This window comes from Xiphophorus hellerii, chromosome 12, assembly GCF_003331165.1.
Source record: "Xiphophorus hellerii strain 12219 chromosome 12, Xiphophorus_hellerii-4.1, whole genome shotgun sequence".
In the NCBI taxonomy this organism is placed as follows: Eukaryota; Metazoa; Chordata; class Actinopteri; order Cyprinodontiformes; family Poeciliidae; genus Xiphophorus; species Xiphophorus hellerii.
This window is the reverse complement of record NC_045683.1, coordinates 3,367,346-3,388,146: the sequence shown is the minus strand read 5'-3', so window position 1 is coordinate 3,388,146 and position 20,801 is coordinate 3,367,346. Positions and strand designations below refer to the sequence as shown.

Here is a 20,801-nt window from a genome sequence, read left to right as displayed (position 1 = left end):
ATTTAAAGCTGTTAGAAGTAAAAGCACGTTGCTAATAAGCCAATTTAACAAGGGTGTCAAATCACCTCAATTACCATTATAACATTTTACTTTGTTCTCTTTTACCATTACATATAATTCCCTTCCTGAAGTTCATCGATTTCTTGTTTTGGTTCCTGAAACCTGAACCACAGACCCTGAAAACCCCAAAAATACAACCATCACCTTATACGTATGTGTAGGTCAACAATCAAGGTCAAAACGGCAGGAAAACCCGCAACACACTGCAAAAACACTTGGTAAGAATTTGTGTTTTTGCAGTGCTGTGCTATAACAACCATTAGATGCAGTGAAAATTCATTTTCCTCTGTCCAAAATAAACGTGTCACTCAGCAGGACATAGCTGAGCTATTTCTGGCCACTGACTGGACTCAGCAACTTTGTTGGGGGTCACAGGATGTTACGGGGGCATTTTTCTTGAAAAAGTAAGCAGCCTTCAGCAGAGAGGCATGAAACCTAATCAGCACTGACACGGAGTCCATCAGAACTTACTGAGAGGTTTGAGGATGCTGTTGCTGGCCTCGTCGTTGTTTTCTGTGTCCGACTTGTCAAACTCGCTCCCCGTCAACTTCTCCTTTCTGTCCTTGTGGCTGGTTCTCCGGCGGTGGCGCCTCCGACGCCGAGAGCTTTTAGGAACACGCACTCCAATGTAAATGGTGTGGTGACCTGCAAAAGGCACAAAAGGGAAACAAACTCATGAGATCTGAACATTCAGACCACATTAAATACGCCATCATATGCTTCACAGCTGTTTTCGGATGCAACTAACGATTAATTGATTATTCTGACGATTAATCAAAAAAATGGCACAATTATCAAGTTTTTAATTCAGGCCTTTTTAATACAAAGTTAGAAATACAATAAATAATTTTTGAAATAAAAAAAATTAATATTTTATTGCCTAAAATGCAACACCATTGCATTTCTTTAGTAAATCAGGTGATGGTAAAACTATTCAACTTGAGGAATTTTGGCTAAAATAAAAAATGTTTTGATCTTAAATGCACATTTGTTTCTTGTAAAGTTTAGGCTTAGTTGCCACTCTGAATAAGTTGCATTTTGTGAGTCTGTACACTTCAATTAATGATTAATGGATTACTAAATTATTTGACGATTAATCAAATCAATCATTTCATGCCTGTTAACCAGATAATTACTTTCTGCAATTACAGCATATTGAGAGTAAATAAAAGCAGAATGTGAGATTTAAGAGAGGAAGAGGGAGTTAAAAAGAAAACTACATGCATAAACCACCATTTCTCACTAAAGACTTGAGACAGAGCAGCAGGGAAATAGAGGTGGCAGTAGCTTGTCAAAACAAATACTCCGACAGAAAAAGAAGTGTCACATAACAGCAAAGACGCCAAGGCTGTGTGCGTGGCTACAACCCCCCTATATATGTTGATATAATAACAAAGAGAACATGCAGCTTTATATATGGTTAAGTGGTTTAGGGTCAAAGAGCTTATGTTGCATTTTGATTCTCAATAGAAACCTGAGATAATGGCATTGAAATTCAACAATCAGGCTACGTGATCATGTGAATTGTTTTTAATTAGCTATCTGGGAAGTTATCAATTGCTTTGACCGCATTTTGAGGTATTTCAATCATATCTTGCTGAAAAAAATATGATTTGTTTTTCAAACTGAGACAACAATTTGTTTGAAAAATGAGGAGAAAAGTCTCATAAAACTGTCAAGTTAACAAGTTTTTGTTAACGGACACAAACTGTTCTTCGCCATAAGACAGTTGCTAACGAAGTTCCTATTGGCTTTCCTGAACAACAGTTGCTATGCTAAGTGCTAATCATTGTAAACCTGAACAATACCCAGTTAAATATAAATACAGCAACAACTCAGTAAATTTCTACAGGGTGTATTAAAATAACTACTGATTTGTTAATGTAAAAGTTTTGAATGAAGTGTTTTAGATGGTGGAATTTGGCTCTCGAATGCTTTGAGTAGCTGTTAGCTTAGCAACGGCCATCTGCTGCCTGTTAGCTGGACGTTAGCTTGACTGTCTGGAAGGTTCAAACTTTACCATAACTTTGTGTAAAATGTTCTTTTCTCACTTATAGCTCATTTTAAAAAATGCTTTCTGATACATAAGTTAAATTATTGTTAGCAAAGTTATCAAATGTACGAAACCACACAAAAATAAATGATATTGGGAACACCAAAATCCAACCCAACTTTGCCAGTTTTATGTTGAGATCAGTTCTTTAACATAATTAATTAAAGTAAAAATAATTTTTAAATAAAATATAATGTATCAGAACCATTTAAAAAAATATCCTTTAAAAAAAGGAAAGGTTTATTGACTTTTCACAAAAAGTGCAAACAGCTGAAACAATTTGCATTTTGGTAATAGTTTCCAACACATATCTGGAAAAATAATCAATACAAGATGAAGTTTGCAAAATTGCAAACTCAAGTATAGAAACTTCTTTGGCCAAAATAACTTTAAAAAGATTCATCCATCAGGGTTTCAAACAGGTTATTGAAAATACATTTTGTCTTTGGACATGTTTTCTAAAAGGGATCAAAAGGAAGTGAAACAAAAGAGCATCAGTGTCAAATGTCTCCTTTTGGACCAGTTGGAGTAAAGCTGAGCCAAGCACTGCACAATGACCCCACAAGCAAGTGACTGAACCCCTCAGCATCAAACAATGATCTGTCTTGAAGCACAATAGCCTTCATTATTCGCTCAAAGCACAATGTCCTGGTTTTTGTTTGTTTTGTTTAATCCATCAACTGTTTACCATAAAGTCTCAGTATCAATGATACAGAGGATCCAAACACAATTATATATTACTGCTAAAAATCCAATCAGGAAAGATACCTGTGTTGATGTAAAAAATAAAATAAAAAAGATTAAAAAAACAGGTGGATGTTGGAAGAAAACATGAAAAGATTTAGCCAGCATCACCCACATCAGAACTGCAACCTGGCGGGTTTGGGGGTCAACAAAAGCGACCCATGTCACGTGTTTATGGGACAACATGAAAACACAGGATCAGCCAGGCAAAGAGAAATCCTACCAGCATCTTGTGACAAAAAAAGCTAAAGAACTGATTGCAACTAAAACTTAAAGTTTGTTAAAGTTAAGCTAGGTATGATATTTATCTACACATTAAAATAGGATTAAACAGGCAAATAATGTAAAACGATTTTATGCCTTTTGCTGTTGCTCAATGGTCCAAAGTCATTTTTCCAAATGAAATTAGTTTGCATTTCATTTGGAAATCAAGGTCCAAGTGGAGACGCATCTATGTTGCATGTTGAGCAAAGTTTCCACCATCAGCGGCGGTTTGGGAAGAAATGTTATCTGCTGGCGTTGGTCCACTTTGTTTTATCAACTTCAAAGTCGGCTCAGCCGTCCACCAGAAAACTTTACAGCCCTTTAATGTTCCCTCCACTGACGAGCTTAATGAAGATGATGACTTTGATTTCCAGCATGACTTGGCAGCTGCTCATGTTGCCTAAATCACCAAAACCTCCATGATGTCACTGAGCTACATTGGAAAAAAGAAACTGTCTTCAAAAACACAAGAGCCATCGATACAGATGAGGGACGGAGTATCACGGTCAGGCTAAGACATTTCTTTAATTTTATTTACAGAAGAAAATTCTAATGTTCTGAGAGTAAAGTCATTATTATGACAATAAAGTTAAAATAATACAAGAATAAAGTCGTTTCTGAGAATAAAATTGTAGTAATACAGGCATAAGTTGTAATAATATAAGCGTAAAGTCATAGTAACATAACAGTAAGGTTGTAATAATGCAACAATACAGAATTATTATTATTACCAGAATGAACCTATGTGACAATAAAAAACAGGCAATGGCATGCAAAGTTTTAATATTTGGATGGAGCCTTCATTTACCATGACTGAACATCCTGAAAGACGGAGAAACAAAAGAGAGGAATTAAAAATAGTTGAGCTAAGGCTCTGGGCAGGAAGATTTGCACGCTGCCAGAGCAGCTTTGTCAAACGACTTCCTCCTCTCCTTTTAGGAGGTGGATGAAAAACAGCCTGTGAGCACACACTGAATAAAACGAAACATTTTCTGGGAGGTTTGTGTAGCTCGCTGGGTTTTCCACCAGAGGAAACCGTACGACCCGATCTCCTAGCTACGACAAAGGCACTGGGAACTCCCCAGACCAGTAAGGAGGATGGCGACACACCACAGACCCCTGACCGCATACCAATATGAGCACCGTCAAAAGATGCTGCTAAAAATGTGACAGATTATCCAACAGAACTAACAAAACAGAGATAAGTCAGATACAACAGTTTTACATCTTCCATATTTGGTTTTAAAGAGGGTCTATTATGCAAAATTCACATTTTGCACATTTTTGTATTTCAATTTGGGTCTCAACTGCTTGTAAAAACAGTCCAAACAAACCATCCAATCAGTTTTTGGCAATAAGTTGATGTCTTTTGGGGAAATGAGCCGTTTCAAAAACCTCTGGAATGTAATGTAACAAATCAGCATGCACATCGCCGTAACCTAGCAACGTCAGCGGAACTCCAGCAGGTTACCTAGCAACCCAAGCTGAGCTCCAGCATATTTGATTACAATGGCTGCAGGAAAAGATAAGTGTTTGGTTGTTGACTTTCCAGAGATGTACGGCTGTCTTTCTTAAATTTTGTTGTGCTTTTGTTTGTCCACAATGAAAATGAAAGGAATTCTGAATGAGTGCCATTGAGGGTGACTGTTTATATTTCAAAACAGAACCGCATAGAGAGGATCTTGCATCCCACACCGGTGTGTACTGTTTCTTTTTCCCATTCTGATATGGCTGTGTCATCTTTATTTCTGTATCAACTAGATCCTCTTAAGGATGTCTAGCAGCGCACTCTTCTGGGTGGAGGCCAAACTACAACACTGAAAGAAGGTCTAATCGATTGGAATAAACCATTAATTGACAATTGTAAATTGTCTTCATCCCTGGTTGCAACCTTTTTCCAACATTTTTTGAGTAAACTTAAGCTACTACTAAAAATAAAGACTTTCTTAGAGGTGCCAACAGGTTTAGCGGTTGCTGTACGTATCATTAGTACACTACCAGATTTTTTTCTTCTTCCTTGCTGTTCTGCCGGTCTCTCGGGGGATTAGTGAGGTAAACACTGGATCACATGCTCTGCGTTCTACATCTTCATCTTGCCAGCTCGTTAAATAGGTGAGGACCAGGCCGTAAAGTACAAACAGGAAGTGTGCCAATTTGGCACTCGTTAAGAGTCTCAACATTCATCCTGCTCCAATCAATGAATGACTTTCCTTTGAAAAGACGATACCAGACTTTCTAAACCTACATCATGCAGTAGACTGAAGGTAAAACTGCTAAAACAAGGGAAGTTAGAGTAAAATAAAAACAGGTAAACTCACCCTCTACCTCCTCCTCGTCACAAAGGTGTTTGAGTAAGGACGCCCCGCGGTCCACCACCGCCTCGTCCTCCATCCTGTAGTAGTAGAAGAGGAAGAAAGACTGTTCACACTTCTCCTCCAGCGACAGCGTGGAGCCATAGCGCTTTGGCTCGTTGACATGCAGTAAGTTGGGACTGGGGCTCAGTCTGGTACTGCTGGTGGCGCTCATCTCCGCCCATTAAAGAACCATAAAACACCAGAGGCTGCACCAGCGAGTAAACAAGCCCGACTGTACGGGCGCGTGTGTGCCGTCCTTGACGAGGGCTAAGTGCGGCAGGTATAATGTTGTGGCTTTAATCTGGTACAGCAGGGTGAGGGAGAGGACAGGAAGTCTGCTAATTGAGTGTGATCCACAGAAATGTTGGTGTTGCTCCAAATTAGACTCCAACCTGGTCAAATCAACAGCATCCCTCCATCAGAGATGTTCCGTCACAGCCAGAAAATGTCAAATAAAAGTAAAAATTAATGAGTGTGATTAGCCAGACACCCACACATACTACAAAGCCTCTCCATCTGTTGCTAATGCTCCCCCCTTTCCAACACCCGCCACCTTAGAAACAAGTGGGCCATCACATGTCTGTCTACTCATCCGCCCTTACGGGATTATGCTGGCTTTGCTTAAGTGACAACACACACACACACACACGTCCGGGAGAGTTTCTCAGCTGCTTTCTGAGATGTCTACGCACACGTTTGAGCTCAAATCAAACAAACCGGGCTGTTTCCCAACAAACATTTACCAGATAATGATGAAAATGTTTCAATTCTTCCGGCTGGTTCGCTAAAAGGAGATTAGCTTTGTGAAAATGTCCAATGAGGGCCAGGCTGGGCAGCAAATCAATAACAAACATGTGGCAATAGACATGTGATCAATATCAATAGATAATGTGTTCAATAATTCAACTGAACTCCGAACCAGAACCGCACAGCATTCTGGGGGATGTAGGCAGAGGAAAGTCCAGCTCAGGAAGGTTGGTGGAGTCAATTAACTAGAAACAAATTCAACACCCAGATGAGCAAATCTCAGAAAAACAGATTAACAAACATATGATCAAATTTAATAGCTTGCTGATTAAATATTTAGTTAGAAAGCTAAATGTTTTGTTTGAAATTAAACATTTAGTTTACAAACTAAATACTTCGCTCCTATGATATATTTTAACTAGCAAACTTATTATTTATCCAGCTAGCTAAATATTTAGCATCCAAATATTTAGTAGTTTGGCTCCAACCTAAATATTTATTTAGCAAGTTAAATGTTTAGTTTGAATCTGTGACATTTTATTTACTGCTACACAACTGACTCAGGGGTCAAAGGTCAGCAACTGTGCCATATTCAGATATGAATTTAAATTTTAGCCGTTAACTGCTAAACTTTACCATAAATTTCATATCTTATGCTGCTAAATACAACATTCTCCTAATTATATAAAGAAAGCTACACATTTAGCTACTATTATAACCTTTATACTTTTTCATGTCTTGGATCGAATACATATTTGCTTAATAGGATTCAAGGCCGCTAAAAATAATCATTCATTCCTAAAAGCATATTTTAACTTTCAACTAAATCACAATTACGAACTGGAATAAATCTAGAAACTTGACTGTTGATATTGAGTTAGATTGAATGTTTAAAAAATCCTGTTTTTCTTTTCTTGAATGAAAAACATGATTTTAATGTGAAATTAACTGCAGCCTAAAATCAGAGGCTGGTTTGTCTCTGGGCTTCACCAGTGCTGGACTTTCTTCCACCTCCATTGCCATCTATGGAACAAGCAGGGACATGACAGCAAAAACTGCAGTCTGAGAATCCCATAAACACAAACAAACAAAAACAAAACCGCTCTATGTTCAGTCAAAGACTTATTTCTTCATCTAGATAAGTTTACTATTTTATAAATGTTGTTTTCAGTGTTTTTTCCACTTGTTACATTAAACAAGAACAGTCAGAAATAAATATGACAATAAAAATATGGGACAAAATTTAGAATAGAAAATGTTTATATTAAATAATTTTTTTCCAATTTTGAGATTATTTTGTGTAATAAAACAAACTAGATTTATTTAAAGTCAATGAACTGGTTATGTTGGTTACAAGTTTGAGGAAAAATTTGTTCAGAACTATAGTTAACATAAATAGGTTCTGAGTTTGTCAGTCAAAAATATGTTTTAATAAAAATTATAACAATCTAATAATATCTGACCTCAAGTTTTTTTTAAACCTTTTTTGTAGAGAATAGCTATTATTCTCTTTTTCTTTCATGGTGACAAAGTTCAGAGTTTCTGCTTGGAATTAAATATATTCTTCTGATCGTGCTTGAAATGGGGTTCTGTTTAATAGGCAATAGTAGTCAATATCTTATCTGACACTAGCTTTACTTTGATAAAACAGAGATTTGTTTTCATTACAAATGTGTGCAAATGTAGAAAAAACATCTGATTGATGAATTTAATTTGCTCTTAAGTTGTTTCTAAATCAGAAAAGTTTTTCTTCTGCCCATTCTAAACTTTATGTGGAATAATTTTTTTAACAAAATATATTAATGAGCAGAAAAACAAGGCTTTGATCAACATTTTTAAACTGATTGATGAATTTATTATTAATATCAAAACCATTAAAAACAAACTTAAAGCCAGAGTTGGGTTGCAACTAGTTACATTTACTCAATTACATTTACTTGAGTAATTTTTTTTAAAAGTTACTGTTAGGAGTATTTTTTACTACGCTGTACTTTTTACTTTTATTTCCATAATTTTATTATGAAGTATTTCTGCTCTCGTCTGAGTAAAATTTCTGGATTTTCTACCCACTGAATGAAAAACAAACATGTTTTTTTTTTATTATCAGACACACCTGCAGGTTTTGTTAAAGTTTCATCAGTATTTTATTGAAAGAAACTAATTTGCAAACATTTTATTGTTATTTTCTTCTTAAATGAATTACTGCCATTTTTGTCCTTAAAATACCAAAATTTTCACCTAACTTTATAATTTGCTCCGTCTGATGATGTAATTTTTAGACACTAAATTATTGATAATTTGATCAGTAACTCAGTACCTGAGTAAACTTTTTACCAAATACTTTTTTACTCTTACTTGAGTAATTTCTTGGATGCCTACATTTTACTTTTACATGAGTAAAAACCTGTTGTGCTACTCTTGGTACGGTTTTTGGGTCCTCTGCCCTCCTCTGCCTGTTACTTTGGATTTGTGGCTGTAAATCAACTGATATCTCTGATTCAGTTTGCAGATAACATTATCTGAGCTCTGGTTGGTCCGGCATCAGCCTGCATGCGGCTCAGCCTGTTCAAGCAGGAGACGGTGCTCTCTGCTCCCAGCCTGCCAGCTGTGTGACCAAAACATGCTCGGCTTTATGATATCTGCATGAGACACGTGAACGTTATGCAGCAGAACGACTCATGTTCTCCAATCTGGTCTGCAGAGATCGATGTCGCATGAGTTGGCAAACAGATCTAGATCATAATGTCATCAAAAAGCAGAGTAATTACCATGAAGTGAGTTATTTTAACAAACTGGTGACAGCTAATGAAAAATTTTGATTTTTTTCAATATTAAATCCAGCACTACTGTCTTAGTAAAGAGATATATATCAATGCATTCTACAGTAAAATACTGGGTTGAGGCTCCTTTTGCATTAATTACTGCTGACTAACGATTATTTTAGTAAGCAAGTATCCTGAAGATTAATTGATTAATTGCAGATTTATTTTAATTTAACCACTTGAGTCGATTTATACAATATTATACACATTAAAAGATGCAAATGAACAGTTCTACTCCTTAAATAAGAACATAAACATTTTATTGCCTAAAATATAGCATTTATTCAGTAAACAATTGATTATTTGTAGCCAAGGATGCATCAGCAGCTAAAAGATAAATACTTTTATACTCTTAAACCTCGGCCATTTCTGCTTGGCTTAACATCAATACAGTGTACAGCAGACCCGTTGATTAATAAATGGATAGAAAAACGTGTTTAATGAGATTTTTTTTTACAAATTTTGAACTGGGTAAATCTAAAACAATACTATTTGAGGAGTTCCAGGTAGAACATATTTACAGAGTTGTTTTGTCTCATCTTAAATGGAAAATTAATGCATCTTTTTGTACAATTTTGGCTTAATTTCTGCTCTGAGTATGCAGTTCTTTCAGCAAATGGCCTTCTTTTGAATCTACATACTCCAGCTAATGATTAATAAATTACTAAATTACTTGGTGATCATTTCAATAACTGATTCATTATGATTAATCTGATTAACTGATTCAGCTCAAACTTTTTGAGTTTTAGGTCAGGACATTTTCTAGCTCAAATTCTGTTTTTTGATTCACAGTCCTCTCAAAGCTGCAGTTATTTCTCATGCATTTTTTTAACCACACTTTTTCCTTCCACTTAACTTTTTATTAGCACATTAACACACCTGGATACAGCCAGGTTGATTAGTAGTGACCTTGTGGATCATTTTCTGTGTTTAGAGTGTCGTTAGCTAGAAATTTCACTTTTTGAAATGTATTAATAAAACTGAATTACTAAGTCAGTTTATTGTAATTTATGACAAAGTTAGATTCCCCCGTCTATCTTTAGTTTTTACAGCTAAATTTCAGACAAGCAATACATGTAATTTTAGGATTTTTATGGAACTACATGTGTGTGTTCCTGTTGTTTTGACCCACATTTAAATCCTTTTTTTTTACCAGAAGAAATGATCCAAGCTTATTTTAGTTTTTTATGTTCAAGTTTTTAGAAGAAAATCTGAACCAACAGTTTTAATCTTGGGGTATGTTGGAAATCCGTTCTTTGACAATGAAAACTGTAACGCGGCCCATGTGTTACCAGTCACACTTTAACAAAGCTGACCTGAATCCATGTAGATTGGTGAGAAATTGATGAAAAAAGTCATAAATAATTAATTTTACCGTTTACATTTTCATCCTGAAGACTATTTTTAACATTGCACCTGGTTTATAAGGGTTTATTCTTGCCACTTTATTTGAAATGAAGGAGATTTGCATGAAGGTAAAAACAAACACTTACTTCTTGCCACTCATCTCTTCAGGTCTGATTGATCTCCTGCGCACAGTGGATCACTGCAGCTGATGTTTGACCTGGCTTAGACAGAAACAACATTTTATTAGCTTTTACATGCAGAAGCTTGGCTGCAGTGATATGTTGATCAGTGCAGCCAAGCTTCAGTGATATGCGGAGGTCTCATTAGAGGAGATGCTGACACTCTGCGTTCTGCAGAAAGAACTGCAGAAAGCCGCGTCACACACGCAGAAATTGGATTAAAAAACAGAGTCCGGCTGCGCTTTTACGCACAAGTCTGTTTAAATCTGAAATTTTCCCAATCTGCAACACAACAAAACTGAAAAGAATAGAAAGAAAGTGAGCAAAGACGCGTCTGTCTGAGCGCTGAAAGCACCTGCCAGGCCAGCAAGTTGTGAGAAAAATGAACGGAAACTCACGGCCTCAGGAACTTTGTCCAAACTTGTCAATGTGGAAATAAAACCCCGCAGTCTGGCTCTGATTTACAGCCTCCTGGAGAAGCCTATTTCCGGAGCGTCGTGAAGTTTGTCTGAGTCATTGCGCTCCGACAGTCAGCGCTACGCGTCCTGACGCGGCCGCCGCCTCCTCCTCTATCAGCCGGACCATCCTTCTGTCTGCGCCACTCCTCCGGGGGGAGGGAAGAGGAGGTCGGGCTGCTCCACACACTGCGCCCCCACCGCTTCCTCAGGGTCAATGTTTACAATCTCACACGTTAAGTACAAAGCAATCCAGCAACCTTGGTTAAATACTTTTTAAACAATTCAAGAAGAAACTGTTGCCTTTTGGCATGAACAATGAATGAACTGTCTTCGCTTCCAGTGAAACAACGCATTTTTGCTTCTATTTTTTGTTTATCCAGTGTCATAAAAAAGTCATGTAAAAGTACATTTCTAAAAGCTCATACTTGATTGAAATCTACCTGCAGCTCTAAAATGAAATCTAATTCTGGTTTGTAAGAAGGTTCACGATCAGATTAGTTATTTTGAGCGTACAGCGCCACCTGCCGGGAGAAGACATATTGAGATATCACGTTTTTAACTCAAAATATACATATGATTACTCAAACATAGATATATGCAGACAGATAAATAGATCTACATATATATATATATATATATATATATATATATATATATATATATATATATATATATATATATATATATATATATATATATATATATATATATACATATACATATATATACATATATATACATGTATATATATGTATATATTGCTGCCTAGAAGAAGAAATAGAAATACAAAATATATTTTACTGTCTCACAAAGCTTTTTTTCTTCTTTTTTTCCCACAATTTTTGTTTAGATTAGATAAATTAGATAGATTAGGTGTATATTTGCATTACTAATTTAAGAAAACAAGATTACACTTCAATAATAATAATAATAATAATAATAATAATAACAATATTGTACAGTATTGTGACATTAAAAAACATTTAAATGTAGATATAGAAATAGTGTATGCTGGTAAAAGCGATGTCCTACTGAGTAGAATGACGTTTTTAATGTATAATTAAACATTAAAATGACAGCACACTACTTACAATACAGTACATTGGTGCAGTACAGACAAATATATGTGCAATAACAACCAAAATGTTATTTAAAATGTAGTAAAACTGTGCAAATCCCAGCAGGAGATGCTGGGAGGAAGGATCTATGATAACGCTCCTTTATGCACACATGAAGCAGCAATTTGTCACTCTCAGTTCTGCAACAACTTCATGCATGAGGTGGGAGACATTGTTCTGTAGTTATTTTAGTTTTCTATTTATTTCATTTTAAAGAATCAAACCTGGAGTAAAAATGTGTGTGTGGGATGAGAGGCAAAGATCTGGATGAGAATCATTTAAACTTAAACCGTCCTCCATTAGAGATTCTATTGGTTTCATAACAGAGTTTAAATTATTCTAAAGACATTGATTATAATCATTCATAATTTTTGCTGTTTTAAATGTTTTTGGCTCAGAGGGTCAAAGCACCCTATGGAAGGGAATACTTTCAGCCTCTTTTCACTCCTTAGCAAGACACCAACATACCTGAACTCCTCTGCTTGAGCTCGATCCCAAACCTGGAGGAAGAACTTCTACTCTTTTTCTGTTGAGAAACATGTTCTCACATTTCCAAGAATTGACCAGCAGAATCACATCACCTGCAAAAAAAACAAAGATAGAACCCTGGGCTCCCAAACCACACAACCCACTCTGCATCCAAACAGATACAAAAAATCTGATTACAGCATTTTCCCTGGTATCTGATTAAAATGTCTTCCAAACATAAAAACAGTGTGATGAATGAATAGATTGGTTTGGAAACCTTGATGTTGTAAACTGGCCCCCCTGGATATGACAGGGACCCAGGGGGAGAAAGTTGGAGGTCAAAACTTCCAACTTTCTCAGACACTAATGCTGCGTCCCAGTTGTACTCTGAACTGGGGGGAAAATGAACTGGAAAACCATGAACCGGATTTCCCACTGGGAAACTGGAAGCAGCTCCTTCGCGGTTCAATATGGCAGCTCCTTGCATCAACAGTATTAAGATATGGCAGAAGCCTGATTAGTTTACAAGACCCATAAATACGAGTGCGTCTAAAATCAGTGTAAAGTCTGAATCTCCAAACTGCACAGATTCAAAGTGGAGTTTCCTTATGAAAGTAAAGCTTAAAATGATGTTTGTAGGAGATCTTGAGAACAATGTATGTGGGCGTCGCCATGTTGAAATCCCGACTTCAGAGCAACAACCGAGCGACAATAAATAAGAAACACTAAGACTGCTCCACTGTGGGAATGAATGCACATTAAGGTACGTTTGATGTTTGAACTACTAAAATGGGCAATTATAAGCATTTTTAATGGGAGACCTCTGCAGTTATTTTAGGAATTTAACCATTTCTAAACTAACTGGATCCATTGTAAAGCAATTTAGAAAAAAAAAAATCAGCTCTGATTTACAAGAACAAAATTGTCCATCAGTTCTTTATTTGAGCTGTTTCAACATCTACTTCCAACTCCTTCTTCTGCTCTGTCTGTTGTTCAATGCGGGTCGTTTCAGAGCATGCTCCTTTGTTGGCCTTCATATATTTTTAGCACCAGACCATCTTATTGGCATTGCGTGACACAAGTCTTTCCCTTCTTGCTGGTCTAAGCACTTATGCAGTGGCTCAGTGGGGAAGATGCCTTGCAACCAGAAATAAGTTGCCACAAGAATCCCTGCACCTGTTGCCTCTGTGCCAGCTGGTTCTAGATAAAGAAAAACAGAAAAATCAGCTGTGGAATGGTTGACATTTGGTGTTTGGAGTTTGCAAAGTTCATTGGGTTTACATCTTTTGTTTGGCGCAAACATTCCTTTAGTTGATTATCGTTGGTTGAATAATACAATAAATGAGGCAGAAATATCAAAACATTGAGCTTAAAGGGGTTTGGAAGCTCCTGATGTTCTGCCAAAAGGTCCAAATGCACTGGGAGCTTTTCTTCCATATTACATATCCAGCTTATAGTGACGTGAAAAGGTTTTTCTTTGTTACATAATTGTTTTCTGATCTTCAAACTAATCTTAAAGTTTCCATCTAATGGTCATACAAATTTTGGGCGCACTTTTAAAATGTTGCAAAAAAGAAAATGTGAATTAGGCGTGTTTTCATCTGCTGGTCTGGGGCGAATCAACCAGGCTACTCACAGCGTAACTTCATGAGATGTTGACGCTTCGTACAGCTGTAATAAATAAGACGTAGAGGTTGCAAACCAGCAGGGACCACACATCTCAGAAAAATGGAGACGATAAATAATGAGGCTACTTTTCTGGGGGTTTTCTTGGTTTTCTGACTCAACACAACAAACTGAATAAGTTCAAATGATGCTGCTTTTAAAATGTCTACAGTTAGTATAAAAATAATAGTTTGGTCCTTATTCTAACACGTTTGAGATGAAGTGGTGCATAACCTTCGGTTCTGAACAAAACCTCCTGATTCCACTTTCATTCCTACAAATTTCAGAATCTTTCAACATTTTGAAGTTTTTTGTGTCATTTCCAATCGATCATCATTTTTTACTCAAATAAATCCATATGTTGAAGAAACTTTGTCTTTTTGGGGATTTTAAAGCTATTTTGATTGCATTTTCAACCAAGTCAATGTAACTTTTCTTCATTGAAACTTTGTCGCTCCGTTTCAGCTGCAGCTTTAATCGGATTAATGCAGATTAATCCTTCATAGTTGCATGTTCCTGTGAATCAAATGACAGCAAGATTCGTCAGGCGGCAGGTTTTCCAGGAACATGTCACACAGACCCTCGTTTTGGTGTTTTCACTGGGGCAACACTTGCATTTTTCCGCATGTTAGAATTTGTTATCAAAACAAAGTTTGTTTTCATTCACAACACAAAATATTGTCAAGGCTAACAGCGGAGCAGGCGACGAGATGTGACAGAACATCTTCCCACATTTTGGGAGTGTATAAAGCAAAACAGCTGCAGCGCTGTGAGCATGTCAGCAATTTTATATTCCACTGCAAGTTTAATATGATGGAAAAAAAAAAAACATCACATAAGGGGGAAAACAGTCCATGCACCTGCGTCTGTCTTCTCAATCCCTGCTTTATTTCACATTACATCTCAAAACCATGAAGTCTGAGTTCAAACACTGGATTTGAGGTTTTTACATCAGGATATTGATGCTTTGCAGTTAAAAAGTAGTGATGCTGCTCCCTTTTCATCCCTCAATCTTCCCACAGAAGTGCTGCTTTTCTCCAGCTGATGTTTTTGAAGTCAGATTCTTCCAGGAAAAGCAAATCCTTCTCTCTTTTGTCTTCAAAACACAATGTGATGTTGGAAAGGGTCTAAATATTTACCGGAATATGAAATAAATGCGTGGAAACATAGTTTCTGTTCATCCGGTTGTGCAGAAATTTGTTCCAATACAACCTTCTCTTTGGTTTGTATGATGGCATATTAGAGCCACTGTAGACACAAAAAAAGGATTAAAAAACTCAGAATTTTTTTAGATTAATCTCAGAAATTTTATACGAAAAACTTGAAAACCTTATGAGCCAGTGAAGTCAAAAAAATTTTACTTTTGGAACTTTTCAGAGTTTCAAAAGTCAAAAATGTTAAATGTTTGTAATTTCCAAGTTTTTTCTAGAAAATTTCTGAGATTAATCTAATTTTTTTTTTTAGCATTTCTCACAAATCTTTGACTTTTGGAGCGCAGAAATTTCCTTGCTCTTTTTAAACACGTTTTTTGGTAGAAATTCACTGCCTTTTTTATATTTCCAATGGTTCTAATTTGCCGTCATAGGTCTGCCATTATGGCTTTACAATCAGGTTGAAATCTGGACTTTGACTAGACCATTGCAACAACATTCATTGTTGCCTTTCTAGTTCTATTCACTAGTCACAGTTCAGTATCTAAATAACTTCTATTTTACTGTCATTCCTGCACTTTATATTTGATATTCATATTTATATTCATATTTTATACTGTATTTTATTTTATTCTGGAGTAACCTCACAACATTGGAACCTCAAAACATTGTCCTGAGCCGTATGCAACGAAATTTCGTTCTGTATACACCCTGTGCATGCAAAATGACAATAAAGTCAGTCTAAGTCTAAGTCTAAGTATTTGCAGAGTTTCTGTGGAAGATAACAATAATAATAATAATAATAATAATAATAATAATAATAATAAATTTAACTTAAAAAGCACTTTATATTTACCAAAATTTCAAAGTGCTGCAATAAAACGATTACTATAAAACAGCAATACCAAACACCATAAAATAAAGATTTAAATATTGCAATATTATAACAAGACACATTAATTAAAAGGAAATCCTTAAAAAAATATCGAGTAACAAGTAGTCATTTAAAGTTTTTGTCTTTACTAACAGCTGTACTGTACAGCATATTAGTGCTGTGTGCTAATATGCTGTACATGTGGAGAACAATTTGAAGTTCATGTGGTTTTAATTGCCTGAGAGCTTCACTGGTTGCAAAGGCAAATTCCCAACCCAACCACCAGCTGACCTGCAGGCGTCCAAACTGTTGGTGTTTGGTTTTCTACAAACAAGCTGCTGTACATGAAGGTCAACCATCCCTACTCTGGTAACATGGAGTTTATTAGCAATAGCTGACTGCTAATCATCTTATAAATTGCTAAGGAGGCAGGAAAGGTGTACTTACTTTTCAGCCCTGGTGTTTTTCCAGAGCATAGCTTTGTGGAATTAATGACCCAATATCACGAGTTTTGTGTTATCTACAAACAGGATGGCACTTTTAATAAAAACAGACACCCATCACTTCCACATCCAAGAAATCCAAGAAGGATGAATCAGTTGTTTCATGGAACAATGCTGTATGTTTTAAAATAAAAAACAAAGAAATAAAACTGCAGTGTTTACCTAAAGGAGGATGGGAAAGAGCTGCTGTCAGGATTAGGGTCTCACACACGTTCCCGTATTTGTCCTAACTCTATGACAGGAAACAGAAAAGCTGCTTCTGAGCCTCCTGCTGTAAACCTCAGTGACCCGATGATCCTGTTTAGCTCCAAACTGGACAGCCTTCACTAAACACTCCAGACGTTTACCTTCAAATCTTTCACTGAAACGGTTGACTTAAACGTTTCTGTGAAACTGCAAATCAACCATTGATTTTTCATTCATGAGTGGAAAAAACAACACTAAATACACAGTACTCTGCATACTCTGTGGTAACCCTGGTAAAGATGTGTACATTTTATTTTATTGCAGTGGCGTAGCCTCAGACTAAAAACACTGAAAGGTCCAGCCTTTACTTTGAGTAAAGTTGTTTGCACTCACTGGATTGATGCTTAAAACAAATAAGCATTGTTTTAAGCATCAATTAAGATGGAGATGCCATGACTTTCTCCAGCTGAACAGAAGAAAAACTGAAATCATTATTTTCTAACCTAAATGGGAATTATCTAGAGCCAGCTTCAGTTGTTACAGCTGGAAACTAGAGATTAAGCCTGAAATCTGGGTGTAGTGATGAACTCAGACCTGAACCTTCAGTGCAACATAAAGACAGTTACAAAGTCAACCTTCTAAATCTATGTTCTTTAGTGTTCATTTCATTTGCATTACTGTAGATTTTAGTGGTGTAGGATTTCTCTTCTGTCTTTGGTAAAAGATTGCGAGTCATTTCTCCACCTGGCTCTAAACACACGCATTTGTTTTGGTTGTATTTACCCAGAATGCCTTGCGCTGTAGTCTACTTCCTGCTTTTGGAGAGTTCCAAAGAATTCCATATGCATTCAAACTACACCAGAGTTCACTTCCACCGAACTGAGACCGAGGTCTGCAGGTGGACCAAAGTTTGCTTTTTTGGTCCAGAACAGTGTTTGATTTCAGATTCTCATCCCCACAAATGAACCAGACAAATTAAAGTTTGATTAAAGCGGATTATTAAACTTTAAAATACCTCAAAGACGACAGAACCTTTGAACTTTTCCGGAATTTAGGCTGTAGATTATACAAACTAAACAGTCTGTGATTTATATACAGAACACTACTAATCAGTCAAAGCAGAAAAATAAGTTACTTTTCCATTGTTATTATGACAATACCTACTTTTTAGTCCGTGTTTAAGGCAGTGCTCCATGGCGACAAAGAACTGCTGAGCGGCACGTAGTCGGAGTCCAGCGTGCGTCCGAGGTTGAGCGCCGACTCGATCAGGCCCTTGATGCTCAGCTTGGCCATGTTCATCAAGTTGAGCCTTTCAATGGCAATCAGGTCTTTGGGATCTAAAATGGAGAAAGAAAATGATTAAACAGTTGGTCTTTAATGAGATAATTCAGAATATAAATGGAAGGATTTGGTTTTTCTGTGTGTTTATTTAGGTTTCTGTGTTCAGTTGTGTCTTGGTGGTTTTCGTCTACCCCTTGATTGTCCTCAGCTGTCCCTTGTTTCCCCTGATTAACTTCCTTGTGTATTTAATCCCACCTGTGTTCCCTGCTCCTTGTGTCTATGCTGTCGCTTGTCATTTGTCTCGTCTGCTCCAGTCGCTACCAGCGTTAGAGTTATTGCTGTGCTGCCTGGATATCTGTTTTTCACCATTAAACCATCATTTACTCTTCATACCTGGGTTGACCGTGTCTACCTCACAACGGCTCCTTATGACAAGGAGATTCGTGTTTGGTGGATTAATTCTTTGTTATAACAATCTTTCTTGGCAAAAAAGACTTAAATAAAACCATATCATAACTTAAACTTTTAGAAACGCATGAAGATGGTTAAAAAGTCGGCCTTCTATCATCTGAAGAACATTTCTAGGATTACAGGACTAATGTATCGGCATTAGAATAACTCATCTATGCATTTATCTTTAGTCAAATTGATTACTGCAAGTGGCTTCACAGGTCTGCCTAAAAGAAATCATTCCTTCGCCAGCAGCGTTTTAGTCAGAACACTGCTGCTGGCATTCTGACTAAAACCAGGAAGGTAGAGCACATCACCCAGTTTTAAAGTCCTTCCACTGAGAGAATCTACTGTTGGTAGTTTATAAATCACTGAACGGCTCAGCACCACCGTACATTACAGATCTGCTGTTGTCCTATCAACCTTCCAGACCTCTCAGGTCTCCTGGTTCTGCTCTGCATCCCCAGAACCACCAGAACCAAACATGGAGAAGCAGCATTCAGCTTCTATGCACCACAAATCTAAAACGAAGTTCAGAAAACTGCAAAACTGCTGAAACACTGAGTTACTTTAAATCTAGGCTAAAAACCCAGATGTTTAGAGCTGCTTTTGATTAATAATAACTGGAACATTGACCAACACATTTGATAATTTTGATTATGTTTTTTGACAAAATGTAGTGTTTATTACTGTTTCATAATTGTTCTCTGTATTGCTTTATCTTGTAAGGCATATGAACTGCCTTGCTGCTGAAATACAAATAAACTTGACATGACTTTGCAGCGTCTTTAACTGGATGGAGAATTCATCGTTAAACCAACGACTCCAAGCTCGGCCTGAGGGAGATGAATACCCAGACACCCACAACAGCTCCACCATTATTTTTCACAGCTGAACCCTCCTGTCAATTTTGACAAACTTTTTTGGTCTGTAACAAATCAGGACTCACACAGTGATCAGCCAGCTATGTCTCTGATTCGTCTGTGTTTGAAGAAAAAGTCCCCGACTTTATGTCTACTGGTAACCCTTAGCTTTGCTTTAAGACCGTTGTGGAACAGCAAAGCAGTTTTCCAATGAATATTTCAGGGAGGTCAAGGGTTTGCGAGCTGTTTTTTTGTACAATGGTGTGAGAAAGTGTTTGCCCCCTACATGTCTGTCACACTGGTGTGTTAGAACATCAAAACAAAGTAAATATTAGACAAAGACAACATAAGTGAACACAAAACCGTTTTTAAATGAAGATGTTTATTACATGTCCCTGTGTGGAAAAGTGGAAACACAGAGCTGATCCTTACATACCACAGTCATAGACGGAAGCACAATAAGAGGACACGCTAACGGTTGCTGGTTGCTATGGTGACCGCCAATCGTCAAGAGCAGCACAACATACTGTAACTTATACACAAGTAAATGTGAGGAGGAATAACTTTTTGATTCAAAATAATTTAGAATAATAAATAAACCAATTTTGACAAACTTCATATCTATGATTTTGCTATAATAGCAGTAAAACACGGTGGTGGTAGTGTGATGGTTTGCTGCTTCGGGACTTGGAAGACTTGTTGTGATAAATAGAAACCATCCAATCTGCTGTGGACCAAAAAATACGGCAGTCTGTTGGTGACCTCAAGTTTAAACCAACTTGGTTTCAAAACATAGCAGCACCACTATTTGGCTGACAAAAAACAAAATGAAGACTTTGGCGTGGCCTAGTCAAATCCTAATGCGCTGTTGTGCCATAACCTTAAAAAGTTTGTCCATGCTTGAAAACCATCCAATGTGGCTGAATTACAACAATTGTTAAAAGATGAATAAATTCCTCTGAAGACTGCAAAGCTATTGAAAACGCTTGACTGCAGTTGTTGCTGCTAAGGATTATTTAACCAGTTATTAGATTTAGATTTAAATCACTTTTTAACATAGGACAATATAGGTTTGGAATTTTCTTCTCCCTTAATAATAAACACCTTAATTTAAAAACAACAAACCAATTTACTTCGATTGATGTTTTGAAACAGTGAAATGTGACATACATGCCAAAAAATAGACAATGAGGAAGGGTCGTCACATCACTGTG

The 20,801-nt window shown here is 36.7% G+C and overlaps 1 protein-coding gene across 4 annotated transcripts in view; it reads right to left on the bottom strand.

Moving 5' to 3' along the window:
* Positions 1 to 11,130, bottom strand: part of slc4a4a (solute carrier family 4 member 4a) — a 60,327-nt gene extending 49,197 nt beyond the window's left edge. Inside the window, exons 1-4 of one of the 4 annotated variants that reach the window (XM_032577861.1) lie at positions 10,969 to 11,130; positions 10,538 to 10,608; positions 5,440 to 5,513; positions 532 to 705 (exon numbers count right to left, since the gene is read on the bottom strand). In XM_032577861.1, coding sequence (XP_032433752.1) covers positions 532 to 705; positions 5,440 to 5,513; positions 10,538 to 10,551 — 262 coding nt within the window. In that variant the 5' untranslated portion in view covers positions 10,552 to 10,608; positions 10,969 to 11,130. Of the gene's footprint in view, positions 1 to 531; positions 706 to 5,439; positions 5,531 to 10,537; positions 10,609 to 10,968 lie in introns of those variants that run through there. The other 3 variants (XM_032577862.1, XM_032577863.1, XM_032577859.1) reach the window with 3 other exon arrangements.
* Between the last annotated feature and the right edge of the window lie 9,671 nt (positions 11,131 to 20,801).